General features: G+C 42.7%; 1 protein-coding gene across 3 annotated transcripts; it reads right to left on the reverse strand.

Moving 5' to 3' along the window:
• Window positions 1–5,216: 5,216 nt before the first annotated feature.
• On the reverse strand, window positions 5,217–20,690 carry LOC139046683 (uncharacterized). Of its 3 annotated transcripts, none has more exons than XM_070533407.1 (10): window positions 19,767–20,686; window positions 16,507–16,696; window positions 16,227–16,436; window positions 16,072–16,122; window positions 14,766–14,861; window positions 14,413–14,466; window positions 13,494–13,696; window positions 11,957–12,116; window positions 10,481–10,609; window positions 5,217–7,624 (listed from the first exon to the last, which is right to left on the reverse strand). In XM_070533407.1, the coding sequence occupies exons 2-10, from the start codon at window positions 16,694–16,696 to the stop codon at window positions 7,620–7,622; spliced, it is 1,098 nt and encodes a 365-aa protein (XP_070389508.1). In that variant the 5' UTR covers window positions 19,767–20,686; the 3' UTR covers window positions 5,217–7,619. The 3 variants fall into 3 exon arrangements, with proteins under 3 accessions (XP_070389508.1, XP_070389509.1, XP_070389510.1); XM_070533408.1 differs by lacking the exon at window positions 19,767–20,686 and adding an exon at window positions 17,282–19,758; XM_070533409.1 differs by lacking the exon at window positions 16,072–16,122 and having other exon boundaries at window positions 19,767–20,690.
• Window positions 20,691–21,520: the final 830 nt, after the last annotated feature.

Raw genomic sequence — 21,520 nt, forward strand, 5'->3', positions numbered from 1 at the left:
AGGAGCGGCAACGCGGGGAGAAGCTCTCGGACAGCGAAACGGTGCGTACTTACTTCCCATTCTCCCGGTCATCCATTTGGTTGGCCGGTCTCGCCGAAGGTCCTCGACCCGAGGCGGTTGCCTACCTATTCGCTGCTCCTGTTCTGGAGGCTACGCCAAAGAGACGCGGCTCACTTGACGTGCACGGTCGTATTGCGCCGAGTCGCCCTCGGAGGCTACCCCGAGCTGAAAGAACGTTGCCCTGGTAGCACCAACCAACCAACCGGCCCATGAAGGTGCCTGGGTCTCCTTGTAGGACTGCTGGATGCGGCTTCTCTCCAGATGGATGGACAGGGTGCAGGTGCCCTGGTACAGGAAGTCTGTCAGCACCTTGTTACAAAAGCGGCTCGGGTGGGCACCATGTCTGCTCAGGCAACTGGGTCAGTTGTCCACGAGACAACCCAGGAATGTGTAGCCGCACTCGTGGCAGTACTGCATCAGGGCAGTGTTAATCTTTATTTAGTTTTCATTCAGGTCATGCAACCAAGAGGACTGAGCTTCCCATGAGCTGTATTAATTTTGTCGTCGAGGAAGAATGGCAGAAAAGGCTACATGCCCCATGGGATTTCTTCCAATGAGACCCTGAGCGAGCTGGCGATACTTGTCCATGCACACGCTGACGCTGTCAACATTGTTGTTAGTGCCAACGTGCACAATGACAACATCAAAACCAGCTGGCTTGTCAGCAATCATTGACCGAAAATGCTTAATCCTTACTCCTCTATGCGCGGCAACACTGACTGACAAACTACGACGGGGTGGGAAATACTGGCCCGTGTATTTCACCATCGAGTCACCGGCAACAAAAACACGTGTCATGTTGCAAGCAGTGCAATCTGCAATGACACCTATAAGAAAAAAAATACTGCGAGAAAATAAATCCGAGCTTTTTCACAAACAAAAGGAGGCTACCTTCTAGTCAGCACTATATATGTTGAATCCGAGAAATCCGCGCTAGGGTTGAACAAAGCAAGCGGTCGCGAACAAGGACAGCAAGATCGGCAAATACGCGACAAACACGATCAAAATACCATCAAAATACTAATTAGAATATATATAAATAATGCTAGCAAATATAAAATAACGCTGCAAAGCAGCTTTCGGGCATATAAAAGGATGATGTTAAAGGCTTGCGAGGGTGCAGCAGAACCAGGTCTTGGGACCAGCGGCAGCAGAAAAGCACGACCCGCAAGCGTGGCTGACGGGATGCGTACTGAATGTCACGCGCGAACAAGCAATCAAACCACGCTCCCTCTAAAAAGCGGAAATACACATGCATGTGACGTTGTCATTTAGTGACGTCACTTCCGTGCGTTGCAGGAGTTGATTCTGTGTGGGATCGTCTAGGGAGCCGCGCGTTGCACCAGTCTTTGCCATAAAAAATGGCCGGTGGACCGCGCGCGCGAAGTTCGAAAGCGACCTCGCCGCGCTCGGCTCCTATGCCCAAAACGTGCTGCGCTATGGCGCTGCAACGAAATGGGCTACGCAGTCCCCACTCTTCCACAGCACCAGCTCCTGTCTGGAAAGCCAGCACTGCTCCCTTGCAGAGGCACCAACGAGCCTGCCAGAACCCTTCGACGGCTATTTGATTTGACGTGGGCACAATTCAGTATCTAGAGCATCAACCCCAGTTTCTCCTCGTTCCTGACGACACCAGCTGGCGTCGACAATCCGTCAGGAACGTGTTCCTTGTGGTTGAAGCTTTATTGTGGGCAGGTTCACTTTGTATTATTCAATTTGAAAATCTCATCAATCTGCTTCTAAGTAGTAGCAAGTATTTCGGACATTGAACTGTGTTACAAAATTTGCTTGCCATTGGTCTGGTACTGCCTTAGCAACCAAAATTTGTACTGACATTGCCCCATTACCTTCCCGTTGCCGCAAGTCTCTTGGTGAAGCCTGACCGTTACAGAGCCCGTTCTCGGGTGGCGGATAGAGAAAACTCTTGTCATGAAGCTGCGCTAAGCAGCTTCATGCAAGACAGGCACTTGTGCCCGCGGACCAACAGGCTAAGAATATGCTAAACAGCAGCACTCAGGTTGTCACAGTGACATGTTCGTCTCAGAGTGCAAGTTGCGGATTCTTTTTAATCCTTTGGACTTCACCTGCGTTTTCTTCCCTCTCTTGTACAAGTCCACTAGATGTACCAGCTGCATGCATTCACACTACCATCAAATCATCAGGAGCGTCTGTACCTCTATCTAAATATTACACTATTGTCTAAGATGAAAAATCAGACTTTTATGTTTTGCTGTAAAGGTCCTGCCAATAAAAGACTGATAATACATATTTATTTTCTTGCAAAGCTGGCATTGTATATGTAACAGGCCAGTGCAGCATATAATCTATAACTTTCTTACTTTTTTTTGCAGATGCATAACACTCACCTGCTATGAAACCAACTTGCAGTGCATAGTTCATACAAAACACAGAAGATGATTGTGCACCATCTTGAGTGCTTTGGCATTTTAATTTAGGAGTATTTTGTATCAGCTATACAGCACAACTTGACTTCCATGTTCAAGAACAAACTAGCCTACACACAAGTTTCTTTTTGCACTAACTACGTTAAGCATGTGCCAATTAACTCCTAGTCAAGTCTTTTAAATACTCTTCCTTGATCAGGTGCTTGTCACTGTCAAAACTGAGGCAAGGTATAGCTTTATCTACGATTTTTATTGGACATGAACACAAAGGAACAGAGACGACAGCATTAAAAAAATTCATGCTAAAGGACAGCACTCATAACAACCCAACACTGAAGTCCAGATTACACTGTTTTGCAATAAACTCGCTTGAAAAGCACAACACACATTTACTGTTCGATTGTCTTTCATTGTTGCATGGGTGATCAAGTATTGGGCCCCTGTGCCTAACCTGAGCATACTTTAAAGAAGTGCAACCCAATTCAGTCATCCAGATCACATTTTTCCATGCACTTTACATCCATTTTTTTTCTAGAACATTTTCTGGGTATCCCGTAGACATTTCGCTGCAAGACTTGTGCATATTACATGGATGTTCAACGAACGTCTAGAAAAAGGCATTTTGAATGTTACCTGAAAACGGCCTCAATATTAATTCAAGGTTATTCCTATTTTGTTTGACTGAAACAATACAGCACATTTTTATGGTGTATGACAGTGTAGCCCATATAAATGTTACTTTGTTGTAGCAGAGAAATCTGTATGCTCATTAAAATAGCTATATAAAGTTAGCCTGCTTCACTACATGAAATCGGTATGAAAAGGTGACATATCTGAGGGATAAAAATAGTTCCAAGTTCACAATAATTGGTAAAACTTGGTGTAGAGCATTCACCTGACGCACCTAAATGAGCCTTTCCATCCCTTGCTCACATATTGATTTCCACTACACTATAATACTGTTGAGCATGCAACAATTTTCAATTAAATAAGTAGCAATGTGAAAGCTCATTTGTATTATTAAACATCTAGAGGAAAAGCTACAAATTAAATGTGATGTGGAGAAAGCACGTAAACATGCACAACGTAAGCATTTCATGATCAAACTACTAGGAATTTATGGCTTTTTATTATTTCGTTGCAGGCTAAGCTAAGTAATAAAAACTAAGACTTACACAGCATGCTTTGCCACATTGAAATTCATATCACCCTGTTGTTTGGGTGCTTCAGGTCACGAGTAGCTGTTCTAGGTACTTTAGTGCTTCCACCATAAAGTAAACCCGTATTGCTTGAAGTGCCTTTTCTCTGCACAAAGAAAGAAATGTAAATAATCATGTGAAAGTTACTACACACTTCTTTCTTTGACGTTTCAGAGTTGGTAGACCACACTAAACATACACGTAGGGCAAAAATTTATTCGTTGACTGCACCACTAAACATCCTACCATGCTGCGGTGAAGCTATGCACTTGACCCACCCCCTTTCCCCCGTGCCTAGCCGCATAGGTCGTGTGCAGAGTGTCACAGAATTCTGTTTCGAGGATTCTTTGCATGTGCTAATGTTTCTCCAGCCATTGAGCGTAAGTAAATTAAGAAAACTAGACTAAAACATAGCACTGCTCACTGTCTAAGTATGCAATAGGTTCTGATGATTGTGACACCTATATGCATGTGTAATCTTGCACATACTCATTTATCAAAGTGACGTTCCTATAACCTGTACCTCTCACAAACTTGTAATTTCATGCACACTGGGACGCAATCGTGCACACTCAACCCACCTCCAAAGTGGGTGAAGTACACCCATAAGGCTATAAATCAGTGTGTGACTGTTGGTAGGATTGAATCCGTCTTCCAGCAAAGCGGCCCAATGTTCTAACGGTTAACCCATAATTGCACATATACCCAATGGACCACAAATAATCCACAGTACATCCGATGGACGTTTAGCGCCGGACGTTTGGACATCCACCGGATATCCCCACAAATCCAGATTACATACGGCGGATATCTGAGGGACCGTCCCGTGCAAAAAAAAAGGCGTTCAATCGGACGTCCCGTGTATGCCCTTATCGGACATTCGGACATCCGTCGGACCTTAAAAATGGACGTTTTTAAAACTAAATATCCAAACAATGTCCGCTGGATAAAACAATCTGGACATGGACATCCCAGGGACATTTGTGGGATTTTAAATGTGGATATTGACTACAGAAACGTCCACGAGATGTACAGAGGACATCCATGATAAATCCGGGATTTATCCATTGTTCGGTTTTGTTGGGGTGTCACCTTGCTGGTACTGCGGCTTTTTCAATGCTTTAGAAGCTGTGCTATACCTAAGAACCAATGTACCAGTTACAGGGATATGCTGCACTTCCTTTACTGTGAAAATTGCATCCACAAATAATTAAGTGCCGCTAAAGGAACTGGGACCATCTTACTGGTGCAGGTTGCAAAGGTGAAAATGTACGTGGACACAACATCCACGGCAGAAGCACATGTTGCAAACTGGCACGTTCAACATATTTAATGTAAGTTCCATTGGTACACAGGCATCAGAAATGTATATGTGCAGTTTCCAAATGCGCAGAATAAGCCAGAATATGCATTATGTATCAACTCCAATAGTCATCAAAGTTGTAGATATTAAGCTGCATGAATGTGAATTCAAATGATGTAATAAGCCTTTTAATAAAACTTGCTCAGCTTTTTAGGATGGCCTAACTGAGGCATAGACTTGCGCATAAACTGCAGAAACATTGGATCTTTATTTAAAAAGCATACTGTAAGAACATGCCTGTGTGCTTGGCACAGCAAAACATAACCTGTGCCTGAACACATTAAAGAAATGCCCATAAGGACCCACAAGAAATTGAAAATCACAAAAGATGCCAGCAGGAGTATATGTTGACATTGACAAGATCAGTACAGGGGCACAGAAGAGAACTAAAGATGCTTCTTGAAGTGACCTTAACACAGAAAAATTCGAATTGTCAACTTAATGCAGTGATGTACATACACTTTATAAAGGAAAAAGACTAGAATAAACTGACTGCATTGGCACCTGAACTGTGATATCGCAAACATAACTAAACAAACAGTACAAGAGAACAAGAAATATCTGGCACAATGACTATGCACACATTTTCTTGCAAGAACGCACATAATGGCATCTTTGCAACAACAGCAATGCACATGATGCAAAAACAAACTGGCTGTTTCATTGGCTCAATGACTAGATGTTAAACTTGCATATAGACTGTGGTAGCACTTCTACCTTGTAAAACTGTAGACGTACCCATCGGACTTCACAGAAAAGTTCTTTTGTACAAAGAACAATGACACTTCACTGGAAGCAACTTACATATGCACGAAAGTGACTAGAATCCTCCCATAATACAAAATATATCATAAAAGTATCTTGCACAAAAGTTCTGTACTAAAACACACTAAGAGCACTTCAATAAAGTGCATCCTTGCTTTTATAAGCAAGATGCTCATAGTGTAGGACACAAATGACCAAAACATTAAAAAAAAGTTGGTCTTGCTAAAAGTATCTTGCACAAAAGTATATACATATGCGCAACAATAGTCCCACAAGTATGGCTTTACAGCAGCAGCAATATAAAAGGAATCTTCCATGACATAAAAAATATATAAAGTAAAAAGCTCTCACAAAATATTTTACACAGGCACAATATTGGTCTCACGAAGGGGTAGCTTTGCAGAGGCAGCAACATGCATAATAAAGGCAGAGGTTAGAAAAACCCTCAAGATCCAGTGACAAAAAGTGCTTTGGACAAAGGAAAAATAATAGCATCTTACAAAAGCATGTCTTTGCAATGGAGGCGATTCTCAGACCATCAAGCACACAAAAAGGCAAGAGGGAAAGGCCTGTCCAGCATTTTTTGCAATGAGTGGCTGGCCTTTACTATTTCCAGTAAGGTCCAAGGTTTAGCCCACTGGTAGCATGAACACACCAGCATGTGTTTCCACAATAGTACACCACAGTGACGTTATCACACAATAGGCCAGTATGTGTTCATTTCACAGATAGAGCACGGCAGAACACGACACTAGCATAATGCAACAGGAGCAGCTTGTTTGCTATACTTATGCACAGCATGCTTCAGTGATGCCCGTATATGTCGGGGTCAGTCCAAGCTGCAATTGCAGGATAAAAAAGCTAACATATTTATTTGGTCTTTTGAGGGTTCCTCTGAATTGCCACTAAGGCATGCGTCGCAGTCTTTTCATTCCTTGCGCTCAGAAACAGGAAATGGCTGGGATTCTCACAGCCATGCAAAGAGGACAGATTGTGGACACTTCACAGTAGGGCTACAGTAAGCGTGGGATTTATGCAACAGTGAATGTGCCACTTACGACGGTGGCCTACAGATACAAGCAAAGGATTCAGGATCCTCCTTGCGAGCTAGGTCTCAGGCAGATGAGCAAGACTGCAAAACAGTCAAATTTATTCCTGGCAAGCCAACCGCTTCTGTGCAGAGAAATCTGGGCAACGATCCCACGGAATACACTGCCTTAGCATTTCACACATGCATGTGGTTTTTGCCGCTTGTGCACTGCATTGTGCACGAACCATGCACTGGTGTGTTTATGCTAACAATGGGTGGACATGTAGATGCACATACAGAACAAACAGAAATACTCTGAAATATTGAGGTAAAAAAGATCTTGCGTCTAATGTAAGTATTTCGCACACAAGTTTTGTACAGTAGCAGAATAACAGCATTTCAGAAAACCATGGCTTTGCAATGGTAGCAATTTCACCAATACAGAAGACTGCCATGACATTAAAAAACAAAAACAATAAAAAGTTCTCGCACACAAATTCTGCACAAAACTATATTGATGGAGCCTAGCAAGAGCATGACTTTGCAAGTGATTTGACAATGCAGATGACAGGCAGAATCCTTCCAATGCATGAAAAAAAATTCTGCAATTGCACTGTGCAAAGTTAAAAAAAAAAAAATCCCTGAGTAGCTGCCTCTAGTCCACGAAACATGCCTTGGCGTAGCCCAGCAGATCCCCTAAGTTCCACCAGATGCACACGCCCACAACCAAGCAGCCTCTGATGCCTGTGCAGTCTTCAGGTCATAGCTGCAGTGCTTTACAATGGAATGGCCTCCACTTATTCTGCATGAAAGTAAAAGAGCAGAATGATAAAAAAATGTGAGGTTTGGGGAAACAAACGAGTACAAGCCTGCTTTGTGGATAATGATCAAGCCATTGCAAAATCAACATCCTGCTCATATGAGTGGCAACCTGAAGGGGCCAGCCATGCTGTAGACAGCTGGTTTTAGCTTTCAAAGCGCACTTTTGCAGTCAAATCAGATGCAAAAATGCAGTGGCACTCATAGGAAACGTGCATGCATACAGCATTATAATGCATCGCACTGGTCTCCCACTCTGTTCTAATCTAGTGTACGTCCCTACATTCACTTCATTCAGGTACACCTGTGCTATGAAGATTGTTACTCATGGGAGAGCTTCCTGTTTATACAGCAGAAGTGGTACCCATATTTAGAGATCAAACCTGCATGCCAAACCTCTGTGGTGCATCATCTAAGCTGCTGTATTCATGTACACTTGGGATAGCAGTTGGCAAGGGCATATTTAAGAAGTATGTTCAACATAATCCCTCTCCCAATCCCTTTTTGATAAACCTGTTAGTGCTGTGAGTGTTCGTCCCACCCACACAGCAAGTTAGGCTTATGTGCTACGAGTATGACTGCAGCATGATCCTAGGTAATACGCAACTATTAGTTCTTTTTCTTTTCATTCTTAATGCAAAAAATGCACAGGCTTGACTTTAATACACCATTTATCACTTCTAACCTAAAATCACAGCTGATGCATGCTGAACTAGAGCTGTCTTTTATGTCAGCTACATTCACGGAAGGCTCCTCTAAAAGCAGAGACTGAACTATGTACACATACATAAATGAAGTACAGACAACAGTAAATTTTTAATTCAGAAAACCAGTTAACTACTAGCAGTGTAGTCATACTGGCCTACATTTAGGCTGCTTTAAAACATCAGTCTTGATCACAATGCAGAAGCTTGAGCTAAGTATTAAACAGTTCCAACTGAGCCATGCAACTCAGTTGGAGAAACCCATGTCCATTTCTAGTGGAAAGCCACTGTGGCCACTATTATGATGTGAATTCATGTTGCTAAGTGGTAACTTAATTTACTTATTTCATTTTTTGAGTTTTTTTCTAAAAGTGCCCAAGAACAGCTATTATGCCTTAATATTGTTGCATTTCTGTTACACAAAGAACACAAAACCAAAAAATAAAACATCTCAAACAACAGCGGTACAAAGTGCAACAAAAAATTGAATTAATCAAATACACGAGCCAGATAATGAGCAAATAGTAGAGCTAATATATCAAGATCACGATGCAAGGCACTTTGTTGTGTTACAAGAGATTGTTATAGCGTTAGAGGTGCAAGAGGAATTCGCATATAAAATGCTAGGATTAAGCAATTTAGGGCGAGGCATGCATAACGTTACAGCTCACAGTAACTGCGGACAGGAGAAGTGTTTGTGAAGTAATCACGGTATTTCCGCCTTATTTGTAGGGGTCTAATATTATACATGCGCAGTACACACTCGTAGGCATAAGATACACGGCGTCCAAGAAATGGATTGTACAGGACACAAATGAAACATCACTGAACACATACAATTTTTGCAACATTAGTCAGTCAAATTAATACAGTTCCATACAACAGAACTAAACTTTAGCTTCGAGCGGACAAACAAAGAATACGAGAGAATAACACAACTCACATTCGTAAACTCTTTACTCTATTTACTCGCATAATGATCGCACCCCTGAATTTTGTTGTCAAAATTTTATTTTTTTTCTTTCCCGTGTAATGATCGCACCCTGAACTTGTCACAGCGATATGTTGTGTGCCAAGTCTAGCTAACGATGATCGCGCTTACCATCTGTCGAATGCTATGTGAACAACTCTTGAAGACATACCAAGTGATCTGCACACACCCAACTTTCTCTTTCTTAACAGATGCCTCATTTCATTCCTTTCATCACTTTCCACACTTCCTTGGAAAAAAAAAAAAAAAAGCTACAACCAAACTTGTCTCGGCTTTATTATTTGTAGGCTTCATGATGGTTTTGGTCAACAACAACACAAACGGCGCCTTTCGATTCTTCTCGTATGCACTCGTAGGCACGCAACAAATCGCGAGTAGCAACAATAGTGGTCACGTTTGCACTGATACGTTAGAAGTGTACCCTATTAATACACCGACGCTCGTAACGCAGCTAAGATATTCGCCCACCCTTAGCAGAAACGTACCGTATTAGGATAGCAGTGAAGACAAATGCTGCAGTTTCCACAGCGTGCCCGCCATGTGTTTCTATGTCACTGGCAGCTAAGCGTGCCCCTCTCTGTTTCTGTCCTCTCAAATTGGACATGGCTACGCTACTGTCGCAAACTTGCCGATATTAACGATATTATTCATTACTGATACGGAAGAAACTGTTTCAATGCACGTTAATGTACTCACAAGAAGAAAAATAATCCCGTTCAGCTTCCTCCGCCGGCCACCATTTTTGTTTTGATGTCCCGAACTGACAGCAGCAGCTGCCTGCTTGTCATCCCGCAGCAAATGCGGGATGAAAAAAAGAATTCTTTTCGTGGGAAATTTAACCTGAATTGCACCCCTGAATTTGCATAAATTTTTTTGACAAAAAAGTGCGATCATTATACAAGTACGGTCATCTTTGATATAAGGCCTAACTTTCTGTAGAATGCATTAACGATGCTTGAAGCATGTTCTTCGAAAGTTAGCCGGAAGTCAACCAACATTTTTTAATCACGCTTACAACTCGCTCTTCTCTAAGGAATGTTATCAAGTGAATATTCGGATAGTAAAGGGCACATTCTGCGATTAAAGAAATCAACATGCGGCACCGCCTCTCAAGCTGCTGAAAATCAGTGGGGTAAAAGCATACCTTGAGGCAGGCAGACCTCAGCGCTTGGCTTCTTATGGCTACCGGCCCTTTCTGGAGCATGCCTTAGCCACGATTTGATGGTGTCTTCAATATCGTTAGTGCTGCCTTCTGTCATCCGTCTTGCAGCAACTGAAATAAGAAAGTTCCCACTAATGGTGAGAATAGCAAATATACCTTGGGATGTTAAGATGAAGCTTTACTTCACTAAGGTATCGTATGCGCCTTGTACGTCCCATTGTTTTTTTGTGTGTCCATGTCCTTTATGCACAACTGTACATACGAAGCTATAGCTCGGGCCCAACTCTAATGCTGTGAAGAAACACCTATGAAGCAGCACCTAGACTGTTTTGTATGGGATTTATTGAATTTGCGAGAGAAAATTAAGGTCTAGTCACTGCTGGAAGCAAAATTTTGATTTAGGGTGTAATTTTTTACAAAGATTTAAAAAAAGCTTTACAAATATATAACTCTGCATCAGACATATCGCATTTCAGTAAATTTTATTTTACATAGATCACCTAAAGCAGACAAAGTTGAGGGAGAAATTTGCAGCAGCTTACATGAACTTGTTAGAATGTCTACACGGGTTTTGGAAATGTCCTATTCACTAATAGGTAGTATATTTGAGATCGATGTGAAATGTAACAATTTTGTCTGATTTAGGCGTACCGTTAGGTCCAGCTTACAGAATTGCAATAAAATGAATTGCTGAGATACAGTTATGAACTTCACAGTTTAGTTCAAATTTTGTAAAATTTAGGATTCTTGTAAAACATTTGACGCCATGAATTTAACTTTTTCCTTTAAAGGTAACTTCATGAATTTCATTGCAGTGACTGCGAGAAAAATGATTTCTGCTTTTCCATGTAGTTAGATAGCAGCACCCGAGCGAAAGCTTCCCTTTAAGAAAAATGCATAAAAAGAACAAAACACATAAAAGGCAGACTTCACTGTGTAAGAAATGGAACTTGAAAAGCTCTAATGAAATCCCAACAAGCAACGCTGGTGATATCTTTTAGACTTACTGACAACTATAGACTAGGTAGCAAAATAGAGAGCAGAATGCAACTAATCCTTACTAAAATACCTCATGCTAGACACTATATTATTTTCATCAGCCACCACCAGGTGATCGACAACACACCCAAAAGCTATCATTACAATAGCTCAGTGCACTGGAATAAAAGGACTTGTGTGGCAGCAAAGGTGATTGCTCAACACCACCAGCCTTCGCTAACATCGTGTCCACTCATATGAATCGCTTCCCAGTAGCCAGCGATATACGAGGACCTGGTGCAGCAGCAGTGCTGCTGTAGATGACCCAAAGCCACACTGCGCTTGGTGTGTACTATATTGAACTGTTTGCACTAAACCAAGGTGTAATAAAAGGCTTAATAGCTGTCTATCGAAAGCATAAATTAAGTTCATCCTAGTGCTCGTACTCATTAAAAGATATAAAGAGAAGTTTCAACTCACCAATAATTGCAGCTGTAGTCTTCAGACTAGAGAAACTAAGTTTCCCCTTTCGGCCAACCCACGAAAAAAGTGTGGCCAGGTCATCATGAAGGGTGTACGCAAGAATACGCTTTGTCGCTGCACTGGCATTCCTCCCTCCAAGGTCTGTGAACTCGTGAACCTGCAAAAAACAGATTTCGAGTAAATGTGTGCGATCACAGAAAATGAAAACTAAATGTATGGCTATACCAGTTGGAAAACGCCTGCTGCATGGCATCGTTGGCAAACATGTTCACAAAAGAAGCTGTCATGCAGCACTCTCATGCCATAGAAACAGCAAGTCTTAGTGTTATTTTCTTCAGCATACAGCAACTCCAAGCAAAGAGACCTATAAGAAGTTACGTATTCATTAACATGGCCTTGTGGTGCAGAAGACTAGGTGTGTCTTCTTTGCACTCTGCCAAGAATAGCTGCTGAAACCATTCCACTGCACAATCAGGCTATTACACAACTGCCACAGTGGCAGAGACTGGTCAGCGGCTTCCTGTTTGCTACTTTCCACTAATGTAGCCACATTTCTATGCAGAGCATTATGCATATGCATCAGCTCACACCTAATCAACAATACCATGCCATAGGTAGGATGACACAGTTGATGCAGCTAAGCGACATGTCAGGGCTTAAGGTCTGCATATTCCCCAAGCAATTTTCAAGAAAAATTGCCAATTGGAAGATGCAACTCTAAAGACACAGGGGTAAAAAATAACTAAATTCTGGAGTGTTATGTGCCAAAACCACGATGATTATATGGCACACCGTAGTGGGGGACTCCAGGTTAATTTTGACCATCTGGGGTCCTTTAATGTGCACCTAGCATAAGGTACATGAATGTTTTTGCACTTCTTCCCCTTTGAAACCACCTGGATAAGGTCAATCAGACCACCTGTGATCAGTTCACTGTGTAGCTGTGTTCCAAGACATCAGCTTTACAGAGTAGATGGTAGAATAGTGCAATGAAGAATACCAGCGCTGTAATGGAGGGGTGTGACAGATTTTAATTTCAGATATGTAGAGATGTTCTTCCTTTGCTGGTAGAAATTTTAGCATTCCAACAAAGCAATAGCTCATAATTATGAATTCAAGTGTATCTAAGCTCAGAAGTTGCTGGAAGATATTTGTAAAATGCAACCTTGTCAGTAAGTATTTTGTGCATTGGGCTTATCTCAAGTAGGGTTTATGTTGGCGCATACTGTCGTGCATACTTTAAGTCATTCAGCACACATTAGTCGTAACTGCAAATGGTTTTCAGTACAGACACAGAAATCTCATTCTTAAGCATACATTCGGCAATTGCAGCATGCATTGTCCCTGTGCAAGTTATGTTCGCAAGATTATTTCTGTACAGCTACACTAACCTCATATACACTGACCTGTTTCATGCAACAGCATGCAGTTGTAACTACAAGCAACAGGGGCGTACACCACTGAATATATATCTTTTTTTTTTTGCATTCAAGTGCTCTCTATTGTCTATGCTAAATTCAGGAAAACTACGTACCAAACTCGCAGTCTTCTCTTTGTCCAGGCTTTCATCAAAAGCCATAAAATCTTCCAAGCTGCGGAAGGGGCACTCGATGAGTGGATCAGTTCCACCAAGAGGCTGCTTTGCATACATGTTGCACAACTTCTCAAGCAAATCCCCATGGTGTTGTTGCGTAAAACGTACGATGTTGAGCAGTCGGAGCACATGCTTCTTGAAGCCTTCAAACACAAAAGGAAGGAAATGTGGCAGTCAGGAACCAAACCAGGTAGGCATTTCATAGGCCATTTTTTTTTCTCATCACAGATTACAGGCAATTATTTTTGCAAGGTATGTTGGAATGTAAGAGTGGCTTTGATTAGTACACTTTAGGTAAAGAAATGCCCTTTCATAAAAACATTTTGATGTGCTACTAAAATATCAGACAATTTTCTAACTGCTAGCAATTTATTCTGAAACAAAGAACATTGCATTGTCCTAGAAACTGGCAGCTTCTCACACATCAGCAATACAAAATAAGGCACAATCAAGTTGCAACATATAACGAATTTATAATGCTTTGCACCATGCCTGCTACATTGAACCTAATGAGACAGATGCACCCTTCCTTTGAATGGCTTGAGGCCATGGAACAACATAGATTTGAAACAGGGGTCTCAATAAATAGCCTCTTTACAACAGTCTGAACACGCACACATTGCCTTTGAAGCTTTTGTGACTGCAGGTATGCGCTACTACACGAACTTCAGAGCAAGACTCAAAACAAAACAACAACAAAACAACAACAAAACAGTGTTCATGCAATGGGCGTTTAGGCACACAGTGAAAAAAAACTGCGTATTTGCAAGTTTATGTAAGTAATGCCATCACACGTTAAAGTACATTCACAACTTAAAAAAATTTTGTAGTGAAGTATTATAGTACAATGAAAGCTTACTATTGTTTGAAAGTTCGTCAGGGGAACCTGAGGGTACACAAGTCCGTTGGTCACCTGCACAGTAAAGAATAGTGAGCATTTAATGCATGCTTGTACTTTGCACTAATATCAAAGGCTGTCACATTGTGGGACCCCAGCCCATTTAACATTCTACCAGAACTGCTCATCTCCAGGTTGTCGCTAGCAGCTGCAAAGTGCATTCCAGTTGTGAAGTTAGGAACAAGCCACAGATACATCTTAGAAACTTTTTTGGCTTACATACACATGAAGTTAAACATATGACAGAACTGCCACATTAAAAATTATAGCCCTTCACTGAAAAAAAAGTAAAAGCAAGATTTATCAAAACTCACTGTGTGAGCTAGAGCCACCTGCAGTGTATGATCTGGAGCCATCTGCACTGTGTGAACTAGGGCCACCTGCACCACCTTGCGGCATGTCATTCACATCTGCAGAGAATGATTGCAGTGAACCTGTGAATGCATAGCTATAGTGAACATATGTCATGTTATTGATACACATATATGGTAGACATTCCATAGGATGCTCCAAAATGCAAGAGTGCTAAGCAAATGATTGCAGTTGCAGTCTGCATTTTGTTTACATGTTCAATATCATAGGTTGGCATACCAACTCATCAGTGCATTGACTTGCATTCTCTGTGGTCACTTTACAGGCATGATGTAAAGTTTTAGTGAGTTCACAATTTGCTTGCAACACACCATGGACATTTCAATTTTATAAACTCATTTCTTTCTTTTCATGGTGTTTTATGTCCCAAAGCTACATACCATCTATCAAAGGCACTGAAGTATGTTTTCTGAACTTGGGCCACCTAGGGTCCTGTAATGTGCACCCAATGCGCAATGCATGTGTTTATGCATCCCGCTCCAAATCATATTGCAGCTCAAAATTGAGCCTGCAACCTCATGCCCAGAACAGTTTCTTTTTTACATTCTAAAGGTGTAATTTCACACCTGCGCATAGCTATGCAAATCGCTCCTCTAATACATCAAGACAGTTTGCAAATGAATTGTAAGAAGGTAACCTCAAGCTTTAGCATTAAAACATTCAATGTACATAATAAATAATGAAGCAAGTCAGCTAACTATATGACATGACCCATTATCCAATTCAAAACTAAATCATGCTGGTTTATCAACATAGCTGCCAAGAGCCTACTTCTCACTTGAACAGAAGTTTAACACCCTAACAGCATAAACTGAAATTCAAACAGGAAATAACTGGCCAGAACGCTTGCTTTACATTGCTATATAGATGTGTCATGTACAATGACTTGCAAGTCTGTTTATGAGCAAACAGTAGCCACAAGTGTACGTTCTTTAATGCGGGTGAACCTGGAAATGAAATAATACACTGCTGTCACAAGTGCTTAGGTTTGAATTTATGCCAAAAGTAGACGTTAGGTGGCCATGCAAAATGAAACACAAACCAAAATCAACAAGGAAACGTATGACCATTCCTTGATTTGTCAGCCCGTATGTCGAAGCCCTCACAGGTGACAAGAACAATTCAATTAATGGCTTATATTACACAATGGGGAAGCACTTTATTCTTTGTGGATTAGGAAGCTCAAGCTAAAATAGATTTGCACTGTATTACCATTGAGGCACTATCTATAAAATGTCAGTCACATACCTTCAGACTCTTCACAGCTGTCTTGCTGCACTGCAGAAGCAGAAGAGAGGCCTGGGAAATAATAACTCACCAGTAAGCAAAATATATTAAATTTACTTTTTAACTGCTAAGTGTCAGGATACCATAAGTAGTAGAAACAAGTATTTTGAATTCACCTAGTGGGAAGTTGCTTGGTGGAGCTGGAATTTGCTTGCTGGAGCTTTGCTTGGCCTTCTTGGGTGGCGGTGGTGTGTCAGGCTCATCCGAGTCAGACCACTGAGCTGGTGGCCTCCTTGTCCTTCTTCCTTGAGACATTTCCGATCCTGTGCCCAGGTCTGATGTATACTGGCTGTCATTAAGTTTGGCCCTTGCTTGTTCATATGTTGCTAAAACAAAAGTTCAACATTCAACTGATTTGTATAGAACAAAAAAGGCTTTTATGTACACGATACATACCAAATACCCCTTTCACTGCTACGCTGTAGCACTTCCAGAAGGTGTCTGGTGGTACAGATTTCTTTACTAAGGATGTCACTCTGTTGCCTTTGAGGTTGTCGGGCCACGCACACTTGTCACCCTCCACCCAGGTCACTGGCACCACCTCCACCTGTTTGTCCTCAACGAACTCAGCGATCACATAAGCCATCTGAAAAATGAAGCGTCAGAAGTATTCAGTGGTGGCGAAACAAGGGAAGCCTCTGCCTGGAACCAGTGAAAAAGCATTTTCCCAAGGGACTTGCCTTCACCATAATGACATGTCTTCTTTAAATGTTGGCTGCAGCCAAGGACAGCCGTTTTACTAAAGTTCAAGTATTTCAAGCCCTTTGGCTAGTTTGAATGTCGGCTGTAATAAGCCACATTATGGATCGTTGCACCTATGGACCAACTATCCCAGCAGCAAGTTGTGATGGGAGCGGTATGTGTCACCAAGCCATTTAATCTTAGTGCCAGTCAAAGGCCATTCCCAATGAAATCCTATTATCCTTGCCCAACATGATCTGGCTCTCCATCCTATGCCTGCGAATTTTCTAGTGGCATCCTACTACTTTGTCGAAGTGTCCTACCCTTGGCACTCATTTTGCTACTCTTATAGACCAGCTATCTGCGCCAAGCATTAATCAGCCACCAGGCTCAAGACCACAAACTACATATGACAGGCATTTGTCATGAACAGCCAATAAATAACCTTGAAAATAAAGGCATAACATGGCAGCATTCTGCCAATACTAACCTGTGGAAATATGGTTGAGCAGAATAGGACTGTGCGATGAACTGCCCTACAGTGAGTGTGCACGGGTTAATTACAGGATTATTTGAGGCTTATTTCTTTCATTGCTCACTGTTACCCTCCTTTTCACTGCATGTTTCACAAATAACTAAACGTTACGTAAGGTAAGCCACTAAGGGCTGCAAAAACTTCAGGATTATTAAACTGCACTACACCAACCTCTATAAATATGCAGATATTATTTGAAGTTTCTGCGAATGCTAGCTAAATCTAGGCCTTTAAATTGTGTGAAGCTCTGGAATAACCAGAAACTTTCCATTCAGTGGCAGCTTCACCATTTTTTGGAGGTTGTGCAGGGACCAAGGCTTCAGGCCCGATAGCCCTGATACAACATAAATGCCCATTCTGGAAGACTCAAAGGGTAAAGAATAGAAATCTTCCTTGATGAGAAACTCTTGGCCAATTATGCATGGCTGCTTAGACCCTCTGATATAGGCTATGTTTTTTGCCAGAACAACATGGCCATCCTGTGCAAAGCAGTTGTCTCTTTTAGACAATGCAATTGTATATGCATCCCATGACAGCCTTTCATATTCAGGAGGGCAGCATTCCGGCAGCAGTTCTCCTCGACTGTGAGGACGGCTAAAATGTACAGGAATTTCATCCCATGTCTGTCTGCGTGTCCAAGACTGGCTCTCTACCATCCTGTTGCGCAGCTGCTCCAAGGGTTTTCCATGCTTGCGCAACTGCCTCTTGAGCACCTGCATGTTGTTCTCAAATGGGAAGGCACTGAAGGAGTCTAGCTCTCCATGTATTTTAACATCAGAAGCAAGATGTATGAGGCTGTGCACGTTGAAAGAAACATGCTCGTCACCATACAATTCGCGGAAATGTGAAACAAAGCATCTCAAGAGCTCATCGGCATAACCAGCATGCTCACGACACAGCTCCTTGTTTGCAAGTATAGATAACGACGCATGGAGCAGCAAAAAGTGCTGGTATAGATCATCTCGAAGGCAGAACTTGAGAAGCAACGGGCCTGTGTAGAATACAAAAAGTCGGAACTCAACCGCCTTCCAGCGGTCGAGCTCATCGAGTCCGCGTGGCCTACGGGGAAATTCACTAGGGATGTGAGGATTTAGCAGCTTGCTCTTCTCATTGAATGTGTGCCTATCCAGAGGTCCCAAACGAACCCGCAGTGGTCCAGAAATCCACAACTGGAGCAATTTCCGCATGACACCCAGTAATGCAAGATGCATGTAATCAAGTGGGAGGTCATTTACAATGTCAATGGGCAGGTCCAACAGGCAAGATTCTCCCTTGTGATGTTCAACATCATGCTGCTCCCTGAAACTCTCATCCGTTCGTAACGGACAGTCCATGTCGCAAAATACTACTTTTCCATTGATGTAAGATCCCTCGACTGTACACTTTGCGCAACCACTGTACCCTCCATGGCCTTTTGTCATAGTAACGAAAGCTCGCGCTGGAGCATCACAGATGACCGAGGCAACTGTCACCTGAACAGTGTCGCCATTGATATTCACACCTTGCACAAGCAAAGTTTGCAGCTCTCGAACAAAAGGCCTCAGGAAATCATTAGACGAGGATGGCTTAGACTGTCCAGCAAACGCACCCACAACAAATGGGGGCACATTGCCGCAACCACGGGGTAAGCACTGTATGGGCCACAGTTGCATTTTGGAGCTCTTTGACAAGGGGAGGCCATCTACATTAAATGAGAGTGGAATTACAGCTGGCAGCTTTTCTACATGAGACAATGAACGCTGAAGACCCACAGCAAGTCCGAAATGACAATACTTTCCTGGCGCCAAAGCACAAATGGGAAATTCATCCAGGTTTTTTCGAGGGGTCTGCATAAGTGTACGACCATCCTCCGGTAACTGATGAAGTCCCCCCTGTGTCCTTAGCGTCTTCAGCAAAGCTGTTAACGCCCTTCTTTTGATACCATATTCGTTTGCCCATTCACGCAAGGAATCCTGCAGTCCGTCATGTACGCTTGTGCGCTCTTCACTATCACTTTCACTACTACCAGACTCAAGATTGACTTCTGCCCACTGTTCCCTGTCATCTGCGTCTACGGACGTGAGGTCTTCGTAACAATGCTCTTCAAATCCCGCGATTGAGCGATTTAAGTTTTCTAAGCTGTTCCCACCGCTGTCACGTGGTGCCTCGAGAGGTTGAACAAATGCTATTTGCTCCGAGTCATGCCGGCTACTTTCACAACCCCCCTGAACTCCTTCTTTCGCAAAAACATTAATAACTTTCCTTGTCTCCCTGCTTGCCTTCTCGCAAGCACGCCTGTCGGGTGGTCGCGACATTCCGTAGGAAGCGAGAACAAAGCAGTTTCACTTGTACGCAATAGGCTTACTAACAATAGCCCTAACCGCACTTTGTGAAGAGAGTCGGTACAACCCGCGCAGAAACTGGCCCTCGGATCACACGCACGGAACAAAAGATCTCTCACCGCGTTTCCAAAGTGCAAGGTCGCAGTGCGTCACTTGAAAGGCGCGCGAGAAAGGCACCTGCATTCAATAATATAAAACGCGCCACGGCACCCGCAGAAGCCAGCGAATCGGCGCGCACGTTACGGGGCACGAATGGGGCACGTTCGTCGCTTTTCACACACATTGATGACTATGACGATTGAAGGTGCATATTACAAAAGAGTAACGTAAACTACTGAAACCGAAATGCCACAAAGCCTATTAAATATTCAAAATACCTTCAAAAAATTTTAGTAGTTTGAGCAGAATACAAATGCGCATAATTCATGTTGCTGAAATAGAATGAAAAACAGTTCTAGTACGACGGTACGGCTTGGTGAATAGAACAGGAACATCGGTTTTGTTAACAATACAAACATTCATTTGCTCAGAACAGAACAGAATAAACGCGTGGACTATAGCATACTATTTTTTATAGAATGATGCCCTTGTACTCCACACTGTGGACGGTGCGCGAGGCCGCACATGAAGGTAAAAATCCGCACGCAAGTGCTAGGTCAGATTTTCTTTAGCCCGTGTTCAAAGTCCGGGTTCTTAAATAAAAAATTAGTGAATCAGCGAATTTCGTCTTTTCCCGAGTGTTCTACCTAGGAGATTAATATTATGGCGGCGGTATATATATATAGCTCGATTTGGGAGATATAAATATTGAATTAAATCATCGTAACCATCGCCTGTAGCTTCGCATCTGTGCATGCTTATGTCCAGGGCATAAATCAATGGACGTTGCAAGGCATTCCTAGGCGGACATCCGGGGGACGTACACCGCTGGTCAATCCATAAACAAACATCCTCTGGACGTCCACCGTATCAAAGTATGCGGACATTATGTTACGTCCCAAGAACTAGGTCCCCTGTTCGTACCACGGATATTGTTTTCCGGACGTGGACGTTCGGATCTAAATCGGATATCCACTGGATATCTGTGGTCCATTGGGTACTTTGTAGCGTTCATAACTAGAACGGCAACAGAAATGACATAATCTAAGTGAGACGGGTGTCGTCCGCCATTTTATTCCTACTTCTTCCTTCTCACTTCTCCCCTTGCCCATTCCTTCGTCTTCTTTCATGCGTCCAGCGCAGACCGCTTCACTCTTCCGGATTTCTTTTAATTACACCTCCTGGGGTAATACTTGAATATGTTTTCAATAGCGGCGCACTCCGTTTGGCCCGAGGCTCCGGCGTACCAGACATTCTTCAATATTCCATGCTGGCATGCAGTCTTAATAACTTGAAATGGTCCGCAAAATTTTGAATTTGAGGGCACAGCTCCTTTCCTTACAAGGGCATAGTCTCCAGGCTGTATGTCCGGTATCTCGCTACTGTGCCTTTTATCAAAGTTTCGCTTCATGCGGCGCTTGTAGACCTCCTGTTCTTTGACAGTTTTCCTTACTTCCGCAAGTTCGAGGTTCTCTAGGAGACCTAGCTCACGATCTGCAGGAAGTATGGGCGCTGTACCCGAAGTTACAAAATGAGGGCTGCAGCCTAAACCCGTGGTGTATGATCTGTTGTGATGTTTCACAGCGGCCTCGAGACAGCACTTCCAGCCACCGGCAAAGTCTGGATACATCTTCAGATACTGTTTGATGCCTCGTATGGCACGTTACGCTAGGCCGTTTGCTGCCGGGTGGTATGGAGAAGAATACTTTATCATTATGCCGTGCTCCTGTGCCCACTCTGATAACTTGGCACTCCGGAAAGCCGGCCCGTTGTC

Source organism: Dermacentor albipictus, chromosome 2 (genome assembly GCF_038994185.2).
Source record: "Dermacentor albipictus isolate Rhodes 1998 colony chromosome 2, USDA_Dalb.pri_finalv2, whole genome shotgun sequence".
NCBI classification, from domain to species: Eukaryota; Metazoa; Arthropoda; class Arachnida; order Ixodida; family Ixodidae; genus Dermacentor; species Dermacentor albipictus.